General features: G+C 36.0%; 1 protein-coding gene across 2 annotated transcripts in view; it reads left to right on the top strand.

Moving 5' to 3' along the window:
* Positions 1-22,841, top strand: part of DMD (dystrophin) — a 1,770,560-nt gene that overhangs the window by 925,490 nt on the left and 822,229 nt on the right. For both annotated transcript variants that reach the window (XM_030807549.1, XM_030807550.1), the window contains 2 exons: positions 9,614-9,761; positions 12,109-12,258. In XM_030807549.1, the coding sequence (XP_030663409.1) occupies positions 9,614-9,761; positions 12,109-12,258 (298 nt within the window). The remainder of the gene's footprint in view (positions 1-9,613; positions 9,762-12,108; positions 12,259-22,841) is intronic.

The following is a 22,841-nucleotide window of genomic DNA, read 5'->3' as shown; positions in this document are numbered from 1 at the left end:
GAACATGGATGCAGCTGGAGGTCATTATCCTAAGTGAATTAATACAGGAACAGAAAATCGAAGATAGTTAGAAGCTAAACATTGGGTACTCATTATAAAGATGAAAACAATAGACACTGGGGGCTACTAGAAGGGGGAGGAAGGAGAGGAGCAAGGGTTGAAAAACTACCTATTGGGTACTATGTTCACTACCTGTGTGGTGGGATCATTTTTACCCTAAACCTTGGCATCACACAACATTCTCAGGTAACAAACCTGTACGTATACCACCTGGATCAAAAATAAAAGTTGAAATCAGAATGAGAAGGAGAGAAGGAGACAGTGACAGGAGGATGGAGAGAAGTGGGCAGGTTCAAGAGAGATTTCTCAAGTGGACTTATGAGTACATGCTTATTGATACACACTCTGGGAGTGAGGGAGAGAGAAGAATCAAGGATGACTTCCAGATTTTCAGCTTAAAAAACTGGGAGCTGGTGGAGTCATCCATTGAACTTGACAGAGGAGCACGTTTAGGCAGGAAGATGATGGTGTTTGAATGTCTGCGAAGGGAAAAACTGAACTGGGATTGAAATCAGAAAAAACGGTTTGAAGTCACACCCTCTTAACTGCATTTTGTATCAGATGGTAATGGCTTTGTGACAGGCCTTACTGGTAGGTGATGTAACTCTGCCTCTGACAGATGAAGATCCAAAGCATCCTCAGATTTTCCCGAAGCCTGTTTCAGCAACTGTGTAGACAGCACACACAAAAATCCGGGGGGAAGTCCTAGGGCTCAGTTAGTTGATTTGATCCATTAAAGTAGCATTGGAGAACACAGTTCAATCTGAGATTTCCCAAACATATTACTCTATAATTTATTTTTATCCAAAAACTGAATTCGATGTGGGATAGGGATTATAAAAGCCTTGAGATTCTAGATAGAATCTCTGAATAGAAGGCTTTTGGGCCACATCTAGTACTCTCCTTTCCTCTCTCCATTTCAGAACTTCTTGTTCACTTCTTCGTTGTTTTTAGGACGTTCTTACTACACACCTGCCTCAAGGCCTTTGTACTTGTTTTCTCTGCATAGGGCGTTCTTTCCCACAATATTTGCATGGCTTCCTCCTTCACTTCTTTATTTCTATATCACCTATCTTTATTAAAGCTGCTATAAAAAATCCCCACACCTCAGTGGCTTAACATAATAGGAACTTTGCGTTCATGCACACCTTACAAAAGTTTTCTGGTCAACAAGTAGCTTTCCTCCAAATGGTGAATCAGGGGGACCCAGGGTACTTCGCTTTTGTGGCTCTGATGTCTTTAACATATGGATTTCAAAATCACTGTGCTCTTGTACATTAGAATGAAAAAGAATAAGAAATATTACATATGTGGCGGTGGTTAGTGGAGGTGGGGTCATGAGCCAGGCTTCATATTCATGAGCATCACTTTTGCTCACACTCCACTGGCTCGAACTCAGTCATGTAGCCAAACTAATGGCAAGGGAGACTGGGAAATGACAGCTAGCTGCACAATTAAGAGAAATGAGTAAACTTGTCTAATGAGCAGCTAGCCAGTCCCTACCATGAGGACTTTGCTCGAATGTCTCCTTCTCCATGGAGCCTTCTATGATCACCCTTTATAAAATCACAACTGCTCCCCATCTTCCCCTCAATATTTCCTTCCCTTTTTCATGCTTCATTTTTTTCCTCTGTAGCACGTACTATATCACAATCTATAGATTTTATTTCTTTATCTTGTTTATTGTCTGCCTCCCCTTCCTCCCAATGGGATGTAAGGTCCATGAGGCAGGGATTGCTGCCGATATTCACGGCCATATCATTGGACACTAGTAGACCCTCCATAAATGGCTGTTGCATTGTGATTACATATATGCTTCACCTAGAAGTAGTCTCATCTGGTGGCACATTTATTCATAGATTGACATTAATTCTCTATTGTTTTTTTCCCCAGCAAAATTTGTCAAGGTAGTTTGTCAGTAGGGAGAAATAAAGTTGTCAGGTGGCTCATCAAAAGTTCAATTTTGAGTAGTCCCCCTGTGTACTCATAATGTTTTATAAATACTTTTATCTATGTAAGCACATGGGCTTAGACACAATTCTAGGATTAAAATAGAAAGCTCTGTGTCCATATTTTCTCTTTCTTGTACCTCCTTTTATGTTCTCTACCATTTTTTTGAGTGCTGTTAGTGAAGCACTAGGCTAAATCTTGGGTTTCTGCTAAAAAAAATTTAGTCCTCACAACCACACTGTAAAGTGTTTATTGTTCTAATTTTAAGACGAGGAAACTGAGGGCTAAAGAGATTAAGTAACTCGCCCATGTTCACGTACTCAGCTGATAACTGGCAGCATTTACATTTGGACTTACTTTCCATACAGATATTCGCATTGCTAAGCTTCAGGTTTTCCCTCATCATTTTCCACATCTACTCAAAAGTTGCTAATCATTTCCTTAATAGTGAGGCATAAATGACTGAGAAATCTTGATATATTATCCCCCTCAGGAGCACTTCATTCCGACAAGACACACACTTTAGGGAAAATGAACAAATGTCTAATCGTACAACTCAAGCACCAACCAGGTATGGTAGACATGTTGGCTTAAAAATAAAGTTGATGCTTGGGTTCTGATTCTGATAATGACCTACAGAGGGTATGGCCTGAAGAAGTTACTAGGTGTGCCTAGAAATCAATGTTTTGTTTTGGTTTTCCCTCGGGAAGGGTCAACTTATACTTGAATCCTTCTGAAGTTTCTCAAATTACAAGATGGTCATTTATTTTACTTCAATCAAAACAACAAAGTACTGTCTGGGAAAGATGTATTGCCTTGACTTATTCTCAATTTATGCTTATTTTGGAGGCTTGTAGAAGTAACCTGATAGAGGAGGGCAAACACACACACACACAGACACACACACACTGGGAGAAAATAAATTTAACACATTTTAGGGATTGACTTTGGTTGTATGACATCACAATTGCAAGAGTTGGATGCGATTGTAAACAACCTATGGAAAGAATACTGTTAAAAGTAACTCATTAAGTGGTTACATGGTGTAGCTCATGGACATATGGCACAGAAAAAAGATAAAGCTGTCTTTACATAACATAAAACTGTATTCTGTTATATAAATGTGTGCTTGTGGCTTGGAATAAAATTCCTAGTGAAACATTACTTCTAGATTCAGCAGTACTATACCTCAGGCCACATGGATGTAAGTAAAAATGATGCCCTCTGGAAAACTGAGTTAGGCAACAAGTGCATCCGTGAGGATGCAAATTTCAATGTTGAAGGTGCCTGTGAAGAATTAGAACAAAATTATTGCATGAAATATGAATGAAGAAGTGTGATCTAATGATATAATATTTTGTACTATATAATTTTAAAGTAGTACACACAATCAAATTAATGAATTAAACATTATATGTAAACAGGTGATAATTATAGCTCCATTTTCTAAAGTTTCTATGTTAAAGGTGATCCAAAAACTTGGCGAAAGGGACTTCTTATTTGGAAAATGGGATAGTCACCTTTGGATATATGATGTGTCAATCTCTAGAACTTCAATTTCTTCATTGAAAGCATATAAAAGGCAATCCAAAGGATGTATGGAATATTAAAAGGGATACAACTGTGAAACTATCTAGCACTTTTCCTGAAACACTTGTTAGATCCCCTCACCAAAATCATGCCATGTGATTTGGCAGTCTATTCCTCTTACCGTACGAGTAGCCCTACAGAAAATGTTCGTTAAGAGTTAATGTTAAATTCATTGAATTTAGCAACACATGAGTAGCGCTTCCTTTCTGATTATGCAAATCTCTCACCATCGTAATACGTGCTTCCTTTAATTTCATTAGGAACATTTGTAATGTAAATGGTAACAGAGCCAATAATTCAAACAGAAGCCATTCTTTTTTTTTAAAAAAAAAAAAAAGCTAAATGTCTAAATGTATTGAAATGCTTCTAAAAGTAAAATATTTAGCACTTATTTGCAGATGGGTAATGTTAAATATTCATTATTATTACTACCACGTGTCTGAATAAATCCTACCATAAGCATTAAGCAAGTAGGTAAACAAAGAAATAACACTTCATGTGATGAATGCCAATATAAAGCACGTTTAAACTGTTCTGTCAAGAGACAAGCCTGGAAATGCTAACTGTGTTTCTTTGCTTTTCTGCAATCATCTGAATACATAAATTCAAATTGCAGCTTTTAAAACTTCAAATCGAGGCTTTTGAAATTTCAGAAAACACATGCGCTTGGAAAAGCAGATTATAACAAGGTCCCTGTGGGATTTTGTCACCATCTTTTTTATATTTCAAAGTATAAAAAAATCTAGATAAGAAATGACTACCGAATGTTTTCATATTTAAAAGATGCTGTATTTTTTTAAAAATTAAATCACTGGAAAAAAAGTTTTCCACAAATACTGTGTAAAAAGAAAGATAGCAAAAAGCTTAGCCAAAGCTTTTACTGTTTAAGTGATGATTTATTCTGAGAGTCCTTAAGAGTTTTCTAAATTAGTATATGGTTAATATCCATAAAATCATATGCAAGATGCTGTCTTTCAAATTGATGCTGAAAGTTAATTATAAAATGTACTTAATTATTTATAGTGCACCGTTGAGTCCCAGATACTCTGTGTCCAAAAACACTGTAAATACAGAAAATTTCGCAGAATTATATTGGAAAGGCAGTAATTCTTCACAAATTAACTTATTGATATAATGCAATCCCATTTAAAAATTTTCAGTGAGAATTGTTTTATAATTTGACTGAATGATACATTACATAAGTTAGAATAACTAAAGTGGGAGAGTGGGTTAACCTACCAGAAATTAAATATATTTTAAAGCTGCAATAATTGACATAGTGCATTACTGTCACAAAAATCTACAGTAGATCAACAAGCAGAAACTTAAAATATCATGAAGAAAGCACCATAAATCAATTCAGAAGAGATGGTGCTGGGGGGAAAATATCAATTTCTGAAAAACTCTTCAAGGTTAGAAACAACACTATATAAATTTAAGATGGATTAAATATTTGGTTGTTCTTTTTTAACAAATGAAAGAGTAAGGATCAAGAATAAATGAGAATATCTGAACAATGGTAAAATGGCCACAATTTTAAGGATACTATCAATGAACATAATATCAAAGAAATAAACTGTTAAATTTTATTTAGAAAAAACTACTAAAAGGCAAAAAGGAAGCTGGAAACATAGTCTCAATCTATGTTTCAGATAATGTTAAAAGAGCTCTTAAAAATAGGAAAACACAGGAAAAATGGACAACAGACATTGCAGATAATTGACAGTAGAAAGTAAATAAATGACAAACATGTACACCCATACGACATTTTCAACTTTCCTATTAATAGAATACTTAAAATATCTATGGCAAGCTTTTTATTTGTTTTATCGGTATATAGATTATAATGCTCAATAGTGGTAAAAGTGTAGTGAGACAAGTATTTTCTAACTGTTGGTGGGAGTTTATGAGTGTTCTGAGTACCAACCTTGACAGAAATTCAACAATGTGTATCTAAATCCTTAGGATTCCCATTGTTAACTTTTCATTCTTATTCCAGCAGCTATATGATTCAAAATGTATAAACAAATGTGTTTATTGTAGGGTTATTCATTATAATAAAAAATGAAAGCAAACAAAATTCCTAATAACACAATAATGGTGAAATACAGGGTACTTCTATATATCTTATTACTAGGATCTTAAAAAATCAAGTTTTTAAAGCATAACTAGTGACCTGCAGAGACATATAGTAGAATAATAAATGAAGAAAATAAGCATACAATATAGAGTTTGAACCCAGTAATACATATAAATCTCAACTATAATGAATAAGCACAACATCTCTCCTCTTTGCAGGATATTCTTGATAGAAAAAGTATGCAAGTAAATAATTTGAGCCATATTTGAAAAGAGGGGAGTGTTTGATTTAGAATTTTCTAAACTTGAGGGTTATTATTATTTTTTTGGTTTGATATTACTTTTTCCTGCTCCTTAAATTTTTGTTTGTTTTGGGGGTTTGAGGTTTTCTTTTCCTTAAACGTGTCTGTTTCTAGATGAAAGTTGAAAATGTTTAAAAGCCTTGCCAATGTGTCTAGGTTTTTCAAATGTAATCAGATTTTAGCAAGATTTTACTTAACTAAAAGTATTCAGAACACTATGCAAAATCGTCTGGAGTCAAATAGTAATGGAGGCAATGATTCGCAGAGTAGAAAGAGAGAGAGAAAAAGATGAGATAGACCCTCAAAATCTAGACCCAAAGAATTAAATCAGCTTGGAACATTTAAACAAATAAAGGATGCCTATACTATACTAGACGTTTTCTTCTTCCACAATTGATTCTAAGGTCAGAATCTGAGGGGAAATGGTGCTATTCCACATTCTAAAGCAAACTGCCAGCAATCGAGACCAGCCACTTCCCCATAGGGTTTACGCTAAAGCAACAGGGATATTATCTCTATTCCAAGCAATTTCCAATCTCCTCTGTGCTCCATGTCCCAGGCAAGATTAAAAAGACTCAGATAGGAAGGGGTAGTAAGCTTTGCGAGGAGTGCAGTTTGTAGTAAGGGACAATTCCTTCTCTTTCATGTCTCTGAGTCAGAAATAGAGACTTCGAGGGAATCACTGAGAGTAAGTATGTAGACTCCAAGAAGGAAAAAGCATCCTGTCACTTCACTGAATGTTTGGCATCTGCAGACCTCCTACACAGGCCTGTGTAGCTTTTGGAGAGGCCAGAAGAGCACCGTAGGCATTCCTTTGGCTTTCCATTCCTGAGCACATAGAGTAGAAGTGGAGGAGGAACCGTAAGGTTAACCATACATAAGAAATCAACAAAAGGCTGTGAAATTGAGTTTTCCTATTTTTCAGTTTAAATAAGAGAGAATCGTCAATGACTAAAATTCACAAAATGAAGAAAGAATGGACTCAGGAAATAACAAACATGAAATGTTAATTATTAGTTCAAAAGTTAGTTTACCGTGTTTTCTCCGCCAACTGATTGCTAATGACTAACGTCCTTATTTCCAGCTTTCCTCTCTCCCCTGAGCTCCAGATCTCTTGATTTTTTAAACTAGTAGTTTCCCCAAAATATATGAGACAACAAAATATACTCTCAGCTGAAGTAAATAGCATTCATCTTCCCAGTCAGATAAGGTAGAAGTACTTCTAGATCAGATGTTATATTTGGGATAGGTTAAAAAGAGACCCTGGTCCCAGTGTCCCAGGAATGAACAGTGGATGTGCTTATTTCACATTGCATGCCTGTAACAAAATATCTCATGTACCCTACAAATACATACACTTACTATGTCCCTACAAAAATTAAAAACAATAAATCATAAATATTTGTAAAATAAGTGAATAAATGTATAAATGCATTTAAAAGAGAATAGACAGAGGGGAGAATGTAACTTTACATGTCCCAGAACAGACTTTGAACAGGCTCTTATCATATAGGAAAACTGAATATATGCAAGCATAACTCCAATAACCAGATTCTGATTTACAGAATGATTGTAACTGCCGTTCTCTCAAGACCCTGTCTTTGAACAGGCTGTGTCTTATTCCTGCAACATGCTGATCTATCTTCATGCTTCAAGACTCAGATCATTATCTTCTCTGGGACGTCTCCCAAGCACTGCCCCAGAAATAACTTCTCCTCCTATAATACTTAATCATAATCCTTGGCTTACACGCTTGTTTCTTCTCATTGACTATGAAATCCTCAAGACAAGGTATAGAACATATATATCATCTTTAATCCTAATGCCCAGTCGAGTTCTTAGAAGGTAGTAAGCTCCCAATGCACATTTGTTAATTTGAAGCAAACAAAAAAAATAGCTAATCATTCAAAAAACTGAATTATCACAAATGTCCATCTAAAGTACTATATTTACACAATTAAATGCTATACAGCCAGGTTAATGAACAGACTAAAATTATATGCAACATGGATTATCGTAAACATAATTTTGAATGAAAAAGGCAAGACACAAAGGAGTATAAAGCCATATAATTCCATTTTCATAATATTCAGTACCGGCAAAATAATCAAAGTTGACAGGGTACTGGTTATACTTGGAGGTGGTGACTGCAAAGGGGTAAGAGGAGATCTCTGAGATTCTGATAATATCCTATTTCCTTCTCTGGTTGTACAGTGTGTTCAATTTTTAAAACAATATTGAGCTATACAGTTAAATTGTGCAGTGTCCTGTACGTATATTATACTTCAATTAAAAGCTTCCATGGAAGCTCTACATAGTTCCCAAAAGACAGCAAAACAAAAAATTTTCAATCATTTTAAGCACAAACAATTTTGTTCAGCTGTCTTACAATCGAATATGTAAGAATAAATTTATGGCTAATTAGCATAGAGTATATGCATTTTCATAATTAAAACTTCCACGAGTACAACATATGTTAAGTATTTTAAATCAGTTTTTCTCTTTCCTCAAATAAGGTTGTGAGTCATAATTTGGAAAACAGTTTAGCATGTAATAATTTAGCGTTTTATTTTAAACCAAGCTGAAGCCACATAGAGCAGAGCTGCCCAACTGAGCCCCCTATCCAAATCCTTGACCCACAGAATAAGGAGCAGATAAAATGGCTGCTGCTTAAACAAAACAGAAACCTTGTTTATATTTTTGTCCTATAATTTTCCATAAGTATACTTTAATTAAATATTTTAAAACTTGTAACTTTAGGTTATATACTTACTTTAGTTGGTTCTCAACCAGGGACAATTTTGTCCCCACCCCCAACCCCCCAGCATATTTGGCAATGCCTTGAAACATATTTGGTAGTCACGGCTCAGGGGCGAGGTGTTACTACTGGTATCCAGTGTGTACAACAGGCCAGGGATACTGCTAAATACCCTACAATGCAGAGGATAGCCGCTCACAGCAAATAATTTTCCAAACTTAAATGTTAGTAATGCTAAAGTTGAGAAACCTTGCTCAGATATAATGACATAATGTTGTTAGAGTTTTTATTTTATTCATTTTATGTATGTATGTATGTATGTATGTATGTATGTATGTATGTATGTATGTATTTGAGATGGAGTCTTTCTCTGTTGCCCAGGGTGGAGTGCAGTGGCGCGATCTCGGCTTACTGCAGCCTCTGCCTTCCACGTTCCAGTGATTCTCCTGCCTCAGCCTCCCTAGTAGCTGGGATTACAGGCACCTGCCACCAAGCCTGGCACATTTTTGTATTTTTAGTAGAGACGGGGTTTCGCCATATTTGCCAGACTGGTCGCAAACTCATGACTTCAAGTGATCCGCCCACATCAGCCTCCCTAAGTGCTAGGATTACAGGCATGAGACACTGTGCCTGGCCAGGAATTTTTGAATCAGAATTTTTCTTGATCAATTTTAATCTCTTATCATTTAGAGATTCTTGAAATATTGAAATTACTTTGTTCAAAGTGAATGAGTTTTCTTAAATTATGTATTGTTAACATCTTTTAAATTGCTTATTTTTAAATTGCTTGCCATGTTTGTTTCCCAGTTGGCATTAAAAAATAGTTTGAGAAATATGTTTGAAAAAAATAACAATTTTATTCTTCTTTCTCCAGGCTAGAAGAACAAAAGAATATCTTGTCAGAATTTCAAAGAGATTTAAATGAATTTGTTTTGTGGTTGGAGGAAGCAGATAACATTGCTAGTATCCCACTTGAACCTGGAAATGAGCAGCAACTAAAAGAAAAGCTTGAGCAAGTCAAGGTAATTTTATTTTCTCAAATCCCCCAGGGCCTGCTTGTATAAAGAAGTATATGAATCTATTTTTAATTTAATCACTGGTTTTCTGCCCATTAGGTTATTTATAGTTCCTCGCTAAAATGTTTTTCTCACAACTTTATTTTTTCTTAACCCTGCAGTTCTCAACCAGTGCACATAAGAATGTATGTATATATATATGTGTGTGTGTGTATTTATATATAAATACAAATATATATAAATACACACACATATTGCATCTATACATCTACACATACAGATGTATAGATTCAATACATCTAAATGTATATAATTCACAGTTTTTATCTTTAATTCGAAATTAATTTTAGATTTACTTGAGAACTTCACAACTTCAAATAATTTTAAAAACTGAAGACCAGATTGTGGAATCATAAAATCTAAATCTGAATGGGAATCACTTTTTTAATCTGTCCTGGTTACCTACCTGGAGATTTGAGAAGAGTCTTTATAAAGAAGAATGCATTTTCTTAGGGAAGATCTGGATTGCCAAATCAGTCTCACTACTTCAGCCTCTAATTAAAGGCATTATATTCCCCAGAAGCAATGTTTTGTTTTAGCTTATTTGTCTGGGGGTGTGGGACGTGGTGTTGGTTCACATTCCGTTTGGTTGAACAGACATCCAGCTTATTCCAGTGGCTTTTCATGTCTTCCTACTGTGATGTCTGCTTATTACTGATTACTTCCCTTGGCTGACTGACATGCTGTGATTGTGCAATTGGATTAACTTGCATGGTTTTAGTTTTAGGAAAGCAACTCTTTTGAATCTATTTCATTTTAATTGTCGAACAGAAGGTTAAAGGGGAAGAGAAATTAATATTTAATCATTCCCTGTTATGTGCCAAGTATTAGATACATTTACAGCCACTATTTTATTCAATCTTCATATCAAATTTTGACAATGGTTGCTCTTATCCTCATTTTACAAGGTCACATAATCAAAGGGAAATGAAATTGGTCCTTTATCAATGATTCAGTTGGTTTACACATGTAAATTAGAGTCTAATGTCAAACGTTTATTTCTGTGAAACAAGAGATTTACACCTGAGCAAGAAATAAAGTATAAAATAAATGGCGTAATTCTATAAACAAATATGGAGCACTGACTATATATCAGATGTTTTACTAGGTACTTGAGATTCAGAAACAGAAAAGAGTGGGAATCATTTGAAGATGGTTATACCCTAGAATAATGAACTCAGACTTTCCTTGGAAATTTATCTTTCCTAAATGTATTGAGTGTCATATATAGTAATATAATTGATAATTCATTTGATACATCTTTAGTGGCATTTTCTTATTAATTAATATGCATGATTCTATTTTCTCCTGAAAGAATCTAGATCAGTGCTTTCAAATAGAACTTCTGTGATGATGAAAATATTCTGCATCATCCATTTTTGTAACAACTAGCTATTTGTGCCTTTTGAATGCCTGGAGAGTTGGTAGTGTGACTGAGGAACTTGAGATTTTATTTTAGTGAATTTTGATTAACTTAAATGTTAATAGTGTTGTATGGCTAATGGGTACTGTAGCAGACACGGGAACTTTAGATGACAAAAACGAAGGGTTAACATCATGGTGGTTTTGGAGGTCTTGGGAAAGGGCGTACACTATGTGATGGAGAATTAGTTAGAGAAATTTAGGGATATGGAGTAAAAAACGAGGACTCCAGAATGAAACTACCCAAATTTGAACCACGCCTTTGTTGCTTGCTAGATTTGTGTCCTGGGAGCTGATATTTAACCTCTGTGTCTCAGTTTCCTTCCATATAAAATGAAGATAGTAGGATCTACCTGATATAATTATTATAATATGAAGCTAAACTAAGATAATAAATGTGAAAAGGTTAGCGCAGTGGCTGGCACTGTGTATATTGAGAGTAAATACTCTCAATGTCAGTTACCTCTAAAGATGATAATGCAATTTCTCAGCGGCAAGCTACGGTATGCTATGGCATGCTATGATACCCAAGAGGCTGATGAATTTATTCCCATTGTTCTATTTCTGATAGAGATAGGTTTTCAGACACTAACTTTATTTGGAGTGTTGCTTTACCATCTCACATTTTTCTCTTAAAAAATTTATGAGGGATAATATAATCATTTATCTTCTACAAAGATTTATCTACTGGGGAGTGAGTGTTTCAGTCAATCAGCTCTGTGCTCAGATAGAAAACTGTTGGTATTTGAGGTACCACTGGGCCCCCGGTCAAGTCGCTTCATTTTGATAGACTAATCAATAGAAGCGAAGACAAGGTAGTTGGAATTGTGCTGTAATTCATTTTAAACGTTGTTGCATTTGTCTGTTTCAGTTACTGGTGGAAGAGTTGCCCCTGCGCCAGGGAATTCTAAAACAATTAAATGAAACTGGAGGACCCGTGCTTGTAAGTGCTCCCATAAGCCCAGAAGAGCAAGATAAACTGGAAAATAAGCTCAAGCAGACAAATCTCCAGTGGATAAAGGTTAGACATTAACCATCTCTTCTGTCACATGTGTTAAATGTTGCAAGTATTTGTATGTATTTTGTTTCCTGGGTGCTTCATTGGTCGGGGAGGAGGCTGGTATGTGGATTGTTGTTTTGTTTTGTCTTTTAACCTGACCGTTTGCCTTGGCTATATGTTTTGTTGTGGCTAGCAAAAATGATGATGGTGAATGGCTTTACATTAATGACTAAATGCCAAAATTTATACCATAATTTTTTGCATAAATTATTCTGAAGAATCAGACTGAAGAAATGACGAAGTATTTAATTCAGTGGCCAGGCATGTACTGACAGTATTTAAGCTGAAAGGACATGGTCTGGTTCTAGTTAAACAAGTGTCATAAATCAAAATTAATTATTCACACCTGTAGTATAGACTTAATAATTAATGTACACTAACGTTCTCCACAAGTTTATTTACTTATCTACTTATTTATTAACTTGTGAGTTTTCATCTTTCCACCTTGAATACTATATAAATCTAATATTAATAGTATTTATTAAATTAATGCATATTTTATATAAAGCAAGCGGTACATATGAATTTATAGTAAAAAGCAACATCAATTGATCCGGCACTATTTATTCAAAGATAATCGTTTCCCCACTGTATTGTCATGGCATCTTTGTCATAAATCAAGATAACTTGTATGTATGAATCTGCTTCTGGATTCTGTATCCTCTTTCATTTGATTGAATCTGTACTTTAACCGTACTTCACTGGCTTAATTACAATCTTTCTTTTAAAACAATTCTACCGAGCTATAATTCACATACCATTAAACTCATTTAAGGTGAACAATTCAATCGTATTTCTGTATTACTTTTTTTAAGGTGTGATAAAATATATAAAATAAAAAATTGTCATTTTAGTCATTTTGTGTGTCTAGTTCAGTGGCATTTATTACAACCATCACCACAATTTATCCCCCACCCCCAATTTTTTTTTACTTTTTTGGAGACAGAGTCTCGCTGTGTCACTCAGGCTGGAGGGCAGTGGCGCGATCTTGGCTCACTGCAACTTCCGCCTCCCAGGTTCAAGTGATTCTCCTGCCTCAGCCTCCCTAGTAGCTGGGATTACAGGCACCTGCCACCATGCCCAGCTAATTTTTTGTATTTTTAGTAGAGATGGGGTTTTGCCATGTTGGCCAGGCTGGTCTCAAACTCCTGACCTCAGGTGATCCACCCACCTTGGACTCCCAAAGTCTTGGGATTACAGCGTGAGCCACCACGCCCAGCCTCCAAAATTTTTTATTGCTCCAACCAGACAGTCTGTAACCATTAAGCAATAGTTCCCCTTTCTCTGTCTTCCCATCTGCTAGTAGCCTCTGGACTACTTTCTGTTTCTATGAATTTGGCTATTCTAGATCTTTTATGTAATTGGAATTATATATTTGCCACTTTGTGTCTGCCTTACTTCCCTCAGCATAATGTTTTCAAGGTTCATCTATGTTGTAGCATGTGTCAGAACTTCATTCCTTTTTGTGACTGAATAATATCCCGTCGTATGTATATATGCAATCATTTTATTTAAACATTTTGGATCTGGTCGTGTAAACCTTCCACTTTCTTCTTCCTATTCAAGATTGCCTTGGCTACTTTTGGTTCTTTGAGTAAATTTTAGAACTATATTGTGTATTTTTACATAAAGCCTTCCAGGATATTGATTGAAGTTTTGTGAATCTGGAGCTCAATGAACATCTCTACAATACTGAGTCATCTAATTTGTGAACATTTTGAATTGTGTCAGGTTATTTATTATATTTTTTAAATTGATGATGCTGACATTCTAATAACAGATCATTTACACGACTGATAAAATAGTTAGGAACTAAAATAAGTACCAATTTTATGACATTAATACCATAATGTGCGCTTAAGTCTCTGTAATTCAAGCAAGTAGTTATTTGAAAAAAAAATCCCTTCTTGGTTTCTACCTTTAATGATTGTAAAACATCTGTGTAAAGATACAAACTTTTATGTACGTAGGGAAGGTGGTGTCCCAGCAATTCAAGTTTATAGCTACATAACAATACAAATGAAATCATCCCTCATAAAAAGAGAACAAGGGGGAAGGATACCCAAAATGTTCTACAATATCTCAGTACATCTTATGACAAAAAGAAAAACAAAAATTATAACTGTAGGAAATATGAGAGAACTATCTAAAATATACAATAGCAGCTTTGCAGATTGTGAAAGAGTCAAGGTTTTATGTGTTCTGCAACAGAATAAAAAATCAAATTTTTATGATAGACGATTAAAACTGAGGTTACAAACACCATCATGTATAGACTTATATTACTACAACATCCATAATAGCTGTTTCCTATGCCAAAATTATAATTTTAATGCAATGTCTTTGCCATTAAATGCCACAGGATTTGGAATTTTATTCATTAGTCATATTAAAATTATTTAATCATCTTTTCTCCATCCATATGCCTCTGTTTCCCTGTTAGTTTAGATTTAGGGATAGAAAGCAAATGATCAGTACCAGATTTAGGTAAATAACGCAAGTTTTTTTAAAAGTAAAAGAAAATGGCTTATAACACTGACAGACAGTCTTGATCTTCATTAAATCTCAAGCTCTTACTTATTACAGGAGGGTAGAAATAAAGTGGACCCCCTCCCTGTGTTCTCCAGCCCTACCCTTCATCCAAAGTTTAGAGTGGGTGATAGAATTGGAACTAGTGGGTCGTAGTTACTGCAACATGAATATGTCAATTCCTTAGTACATAGTATCTCCAAATATATCCTAATATCATAATCAGTTGGCAGGTGACTTTCTCCACAGCTAACTCTAATATGCTGCATTCTGCGTATTGAGCCAACTGACCACTTACTTTTGTACCTTTATTTTATTTTTTTATTTATTTTTTGAGACAGAGTCTCACTTTGTCACCCAGGCTGCAGTGCAGTGGCACGATCTTGGCTCATTGCAACCCCCACCTCCCGGGTTCAAGCCGATTCTTCTGCCTCAGCCTCTCGAGTAGCTGGGACCACAGGTGCGCACCACCACACCCAACTAATTTTTGTATTTTTAGTAAAGATGGGGGTTTCACCATGTTGGCCAGGCTGGTCTTGAACTCCTGACCTCATGATCTGCTCACTTCAGCCTCCCAAAGTGCTGGGATTACTGGCATGAGCCACCATGCCCGGCCTGTACCTTTATGTTTAATTACTGAAGAGAGAAAACAGCAGGTGAAGATAATATAGCTATTTCTTTAAAGGAGTGATGGATCGTATAATGAGTTCATTGCAAAAGCGACTAATTTTTGTATTTTTAGTAGAGATGGGGGGGGGGGGGGGCGTTTTCACCATGTTGGCCAGGCTGGTCTTGAACTCCTGACCTCATGATCTGCTCACCTCAGCCTCCCAAAGTGCTGGGATTACAGGCTGAGCCACCGCGCCCAGCCTGTACATTTATGTTTAATTACTGAAGCGAGAAAACAGCAGGTGAAGATAATATAGCTATTTCTTTAAAGGAGCGGTGGACCGTATAATGAGTTCATTGCAAAAGCGTGTTACCTTGCCTTGGCCTGGGTAGCTTCTCTTTAAGCCGAAATGGAAAGGGTTGCTTTAAACTGAATATAGCCATTAGTGTAAATTTATGGGTACCTTCATACAATGAAGGCTCATGAAATGATATCCTCATTTTTGTCTAATACATAACTTGACCTTTTACAGTCTTTAACAATAAGACCCATAAGAGCCACAAAGTGGGGATGTTATTAAAGCTAGCCTCTGTGTTCCTCTGTCTGATCATCTCATTCTATGATCTTCACCCACACTTCTGACTCAGGTGTTTTGAATATTTATCCCTCTTCATATTTCTTTGTATTTTCTCTGAACATGCATGTGGGTGTAGGAGGCTCTCTCGCCATCATCATCACTCTCTTCCTCTATGTTGCTCACTGTTATGCTAATTTTCATCTACGAATTGACACCTTACTATATTTATTAGGAATCTTCTTCTTGTTTTTTTGAGACAGAGTTTTGCTCTGTCGCCCAGGCTGGAGTGCAATGGCGCGATCTTGACTCACTGCAACCTCTGTCTCCTGGGTTCAAGCGATTCTCCTGCCTCAGCCTCCCGAGGAGCTGGGATTACAGGCATGCACCACCACACCTGGCTAATTTTTGTATTTTAAGTAGAGACGGGGTTTCACCATGTTGATCAGGCTGGTCTTAAACTCCCGACCTCAGGTGATCCGCCCACCTTGGCCTCCCAAATTGCTGATATTACAGGCGTGAGCCACCGCACCTGGCCATGAATCTACTTTGCTATTTGCATGTTTGCCACTCTTTTTCTGCCCCAGTGGTTTATGTAACACATTCTCTTCTACTGTCCTTCCCTGACCCCTTTAATCCCAGTTTCATCTCCTTTCATATCTTTTTACTTTGTGTCCCGTTTCCTCATTCTTCATTGCTCTTTGTACATGTTATATGTGGGTATTTTTTTAACTACCCGTTTATTTAAAACCAAAATATGCTTTATCGTTCTTTATTTTTGAATCATATTGTATGCTTCCTTAATTTAAAAGGTGAAAAGATGGAACATTCATTTTGCAGGCTCAGGATTATTTAGGTAGAAGGAGCCTCATGAAACTAAATCATTTTCACAGCTTCTAGATTAGAACACTGAGTCCTAGAAAGGTTGTGTGACTTATTTGAGACCATGTAGCTCTCTATTTAAATATAAAAGTGATTCCAAAATAAAGAGTAGGGGTTTTAACATTTGGTGAAGCTCAAGTGATTTTTATGTGGATAATATCGTAGAAAAAAAGAAAAAATATGGATTCCCATTTCATTCCATTGCTCCTTTAAATATTAAAATGGGGATTTATTTTCTTTTAAAAAAACTATATGAGTTTTTGCTTTGGTTTTTGCCCTTTTTGAGAACTAGATGCTATGTTTTAAAATTACTTTCTAGAACCTTCTCTGCTGTGGAACATTTACAATTGTGTAATATAGCCAAACATGTTTATGTTGTTTCAGAATTAGTTAAAATTCTACTATTTTTAATGTCAAGTAATTTTACAGGTGGTGTATGTTATGCATTCCTATTAGTTTTAATAAATATGTTTTCATTTTGTTAAATAAGTTTAAATTTTTCATCGTATTTTACATGTAAACGGTAATATACTATCTACACATAAAATACCATTTACAAATATACTGTTTTTATGTAAATAGTAAATTACTATTTGAATGTGTTACTGCCCAGACAGTATAAAATGGTGCACATAAAGAAAAAAGCATTTTGGAAAACAATGAAGAAATTTTGCTGAAAAGTGAATTTTAGTTAAGTGCATCTTTAAAAATCTTATTCACTTTACCGAGGAAAAAGGTAGGTTTACAAATATAACATATATAACAAACCTTTAATATGGGAATAATTTTTGTAATATTGATAATAGTACAGGTATTATTTTCAAAAAATCACAAAATAAAAATTATGAAAGTAAAAATATAGTGCAACTCCTAGCACAAACTATCTTCCACAGTATACAGTTGGCTGTATCTAAATTGCCAGAAATCTGGTTCATTTTGTATTAACCTCTAATCATGTTGCTTGTAAATATGTATTTGAGGAGTAAACATTTTAGATTTATTTTCATTTGTATAAGGTAAATGAATGTTTAGTCTTCTTCCAGACATATTTGCTATGTAATGACAGTCATTATTAGTCATCAGTATAAATGTGAATAGCAAAAAGGAGAAAATTAAATAAAGCTAGAGCTTGGCTTTCCCACTCCTTGCTCAAAAATGGACACTTTGTCCAATCAATTTCCTATCACAAGATGATGATTAATAGATTGTTCTAATAGTTACCATTCAGTCCTGCCCTTAATGTGATTTTTTTTTCAACCAAAGAATAGAATCTTCACTGGCGTTGTTACCGTATTGACTGGTATTTATGGAACCCTGAAAAAAAAATGCTGTAAAATATATAGTAGGAAGGATAATAATCATTATAGGAAATCATTTCTCTAGCTGGAAGTCATAGCAGGGACCAGATAGTTCCACTGGAGCTTTTATGTGCTCGTGATTTTCTCCCTTAAAGTGTATTTGTAACACAGTTCACATAGTTTTTAATTTTATAAATCTGTGTGCTAAAACGCTATTACATAAGAAAATGGACCAGACGCGGTGGCTCATGCCTGTAATCCCAGCACTTTGGGCGGCCCAGGCGGGCGGATCACAATGTCAGGAGATCGAGACCATTCTGGCCAACATGGTGAAACCCCGTCTCTACTGAAAATACAAAAATTAGCTGAGCATGGTTGCGTGTGTCTTTAATCCCAGCTACTCGGGAGGCTGAGGCAGGAGAATCGCTTGAAGCAGGGAGTAGGAGGTTGCAGTGAGCCAAGATCATGCCACTACACTGCAGCCTGGCGACAGAGCAAGACTCCGTCTCAAAAAAAAAACAAAAAGAGTGTTCACCTATTTATTGGGCATATAGTCTGATAGTTCCCAGAAACCCCTTTATCTTGGATGTTTTCTTTATGTAAGTTCCTGGAAATCCATTATTTGGATGTTTTCTATGTAGTTAATAATTACAGCAAAGCCGTAATTAAATTATTTATTCAACAGCTATCTAATGAAGGACTACTATGTGCCACATTCTGTTCTAAGCATATCATAATCACTTCCCACCCTTCCCTTATTTAAAGGACATGCATAATTTTATAGGGCTTGGCATTATAAATATGCATATCTCTAATTTATAGTTGCTAAACAGTTTGAGGCTGAGGGTTGGGGGAAGGGAGTAGTAATTTAAAGTTTATAATGTAAGCATCCTTGACTTTGCCTCCTGTAATTTCACACTGACATGAGGTTTATTACTAGGTTGTGTGTCATGAGTACATCTCAATTTGCTCTGACAGTTCTGGTTTTTGCCTGTTATCCTATCATAATTTTTAATAGGTCCCTCTTTCATTGTCATAAGTAGTCCACTTTAGAAGGTAAAATATATAGAGAGGGTCACTCTAGTTAAGAGAACAAACATCAGGCTTTTAGAGCTAGGCTTGGTCCAGTGCTCAATAACTATTATTATCATTATTGCTTTTGTTCTTAGCAGCAGCATGGTCCTTGTCATCATCATCTACCTTCCTAATACTTTAGTTAAGCTGAGAATTTCGGCCTATCCAAGAAATCTGATTGCCATTATTACCAAATTAATCACTCTTTAATGAGAACAGTATATAAGAATACGCGATATTTAACTTTCTAAATTATTGAAATGTTACGCTGTGTATGGAAAACTCTTTCTAACCGTATTTTTTCTCTACTCTCAAATCATAACAATCATCAACACAGAAGAAGACTTTTATGACCAAATTCGTGGGGTTTTTTCCCCATACACCAAACAGCAGACACCGGCTGGGTGTCTCTAATTCAGTTCTGACACTATCCACCCAGAGGTAGTGTCAGATCCCATAGAATGAGGGCTCAGTCCCGAGGTCTGCCTCCTCTGCACTCCCCCATTACACACACACACACACACACACACACACACACACACATCAGTCTCAAGTCCAGGCCTCTGGACCTTCTGACCCATGGGCTTCGAGTTGGGGTTCCCATGACCCCCTCTTTGGGTTCAGTTAATTTGCTGGAGCAGCTCACAGAACTCAGGAAAACACTCACTTTCACCTGTTGATGATAAAGGATATTGCAAAGGACACAGATGAAGAGATGCATAGGGTGAGGTATGGTTGGGGTGGAGGGACAGAAAGGGGCATGGAGCTCCTCCCCGAGTGCACCACCTTCTAGGAACCCCCACCTGTTCAGCTACCCGGAGGCTCATTGGACTCTGTCCTCTTTTTTATGGAAGCTTCATGACATCAGCATTCCTTCCCCAAGGGTATATGGTGGGACCCTCTAATAGGAGGTTCTTAAGACCTATAATCTGAAAGGTGGTGGAACATTAGAGTGAAAGGAGGGCAGGAGAAGGTCAGAGGCCTGCCCCTGAGACCCAACACTTCCAACATTATAACAAAAAACTGTAACAAGGGCTATGGGTGTTATGAGCCAGGAACCTGGATAGAAACCAGTATGTACCATAATAACATATAGACAATGCCAAGAATATGGATCAGACACTTTACAAACAAGGAAAATGTAAACAGGAGTGATGAGGAGGTAATTTACTGCAGGCATTAATGATGAGATTATGAATTATGGATTCCACTTGCTACCAGCTATGTTATCTTATACCCACTCTGTCCATACCTAAGTTATAACATCCATAAAATTCAGAGACTAATAGAAGACACTTCCCCAGGTTGTGGTGAAAATTCAATGAGGTGGTAAATGGGAAATGTGTAACACAGTATCTGGCATATTGTAATTGCTCAAAAAATGGTAGATTAAAAACAGTAGGAGTAACACTAAAATAGAAGAATGCAAAGAACAAGCACAAAATTATCTCTGATTCTCACCTTCTCCAAATTCTCCAAAAGTCTCACCTTCTTAATCAAACAGTTACAAATATGGCTCTTGGGGAGAAAGCTGAACTATGTGCTACTGTTACGAATGCAACAGGTGAAGGAGAGGAGAGTTAGAGGCAGCAAGACAACAAAATGGCTCTCGTGGAAGGCACAGAGGGTTTTCAGCCAGTGCTCTCCTATTCCACTGATATCATTATTTTCATTTTCTATGACCAACTAGCATTTCAGCTAAAATGTGTTGGAAAATGATAGATTTTTCTCCTCACATTGCCTAAGAAGCCCATACTTTTAAAGTACGAACATAATTCAGTGGACCTTTTAATTCTGAACATCATTTTTATCAATCTATTGGCCTGATTTTAACCCAGAAATCCAAGCAGAAAGCAATTAAACTTTCACATTGCTTCTCCATCACTTCCCACATCTTTATTTTTGACATCATTTTCCCCCATTTTGGCAAAGTAATGGGAAACCATTTGTAGAAGGTTACATTGAAGCCAGATAATTTTCTATTAGGAAACTTCACCAAATACAAGATAATTTGTTCATTTCAATATAATAATGTTTTAAAAAATATAACAAAAATCCAGCATAAATTGTGAAGCACTGATACTTGTGTAACAACTAATTTCCATATTGAAACTTTATTGTTGCCACTATATACATACTGACAATGTATATCAAGCATGTAAATGTGTCACTTAAGTATGCTGTGCCCTAGATTTTATTTAAAAGTTAAGCTCATTTTCAACTAAAAACAAATTCGACTATTCTTGGCAATCTCTCCTCCCTGTTCATGATGGATTGAAAATAAAGAAGAGTATAAATGATGATGAAAAGAGAAAGGAGGAGAAAATTTTCATAACTCTGCACCTTCAGTGTAGCATTTTTAAGTAACTCCTTTATTAGCAGAAAGGCATTTGCCTAAAGCAATGAATTCTAGAAAGCAGAAGAAATGACATAATAAAAGGGGATTTTGCTAATATAAAATGTTTTTTCTGTCCTTTTGTTTCTGCAATGCCTTTACTTGCATAGCACCAACCCTGAGACTAGAGGGAGTTTCCATCCTTTCTAATAACTTAATAATCGTGAAATGATATTAAATGGAAGTTTTCATATGCCAGCTCCTTAAACTAAGGTTAAATAAGGAACAAAGATTAAAGGCCATATTTAAGAGCACATATTGTAAATTCTAACCCAGTTTCATTTATTATATCACCTGCAAAGCCAATATGTAATACAAAAGTAAAATAACAGGGCGATTTTTATTAAAGATCAGAATCATACCAAAAATGAACTTTTCTGTCAAATCTTTATACTCATACATCAAGATGTGAGTTTATTTATGTAGCTAAAAAATTTAATACTAAATGCTGACTACTATATTCATGTCAGCTGACCCCTAGTGCTTCAAACCGTAGAAAAGGGATACCAAATGCTGGGTTGGTTATGTATTCCATTTTTGCTGTAGACCACCTGCCAAGGCTTATAACAGATCTGTAATGGGTTTCTTACCTTTTATTGTGTAGAAAATGGATTGATAGATTAGGCCTGGGGCCAGTGAACCATGGAACCCCAGGTTTGCAAGAAAGAGTTTATCACCCTTTGATGTTATTTCTGTCTCGTGTCAGCTGAGAAGGATGAGCTAGATTATCTGAAAGTAAGCTGGATGCCGAAATCAGCATTCCCCTCATTTATCCACCTTACGGTTCAGGACAAGGCCACTGTATGGGTAACAAAAGGGCTGATAAGGGCCTGATGGAGAAATTTGGTTTCTCTCCCTTTTAATTGGCTTGCTGATATTAAAACTAATTACAAGACATTGACGAGAGCATTTCATTGTTTGTTGCTAGAGAAAATCAATCCGTTTTGCTGTGGAAATGAAAGCATTTGAGCTGAATGTTGCACTTATAATTTGTGAACATTTTCAGTTATCACTGGGACAAGTATAGTCCATCTTTAGCATGGTTGGCCAAGTGTGGGGGGAAAAGAGATGGACCAGAAAATGGACCAGAAACCAAAGTCATCAAAAGGGTATTTCAAGAAAACTCTATTTGTTCTGATAGTTACATTCTGTAGGCCACCTATGACTGATGACTGATGCTTA

This window comes from Nomascus leucogenys, chromosome X, assembly GCF_006542625.1.
Source record: "Nomascus leucogenys isolate Asia chromosome X, Asia_NLE_v1, whole genome shotgun sequence".
Taxonomy (NCBI): Eukaryota; Metazoa; Chordata; class Mammalia; order Primates; family Hylobatidae; genus Nomascus; species Nomascus leucogenys.
This window is presented reverse-complemented; position numbering and strand designations above follow the sequence as displayed.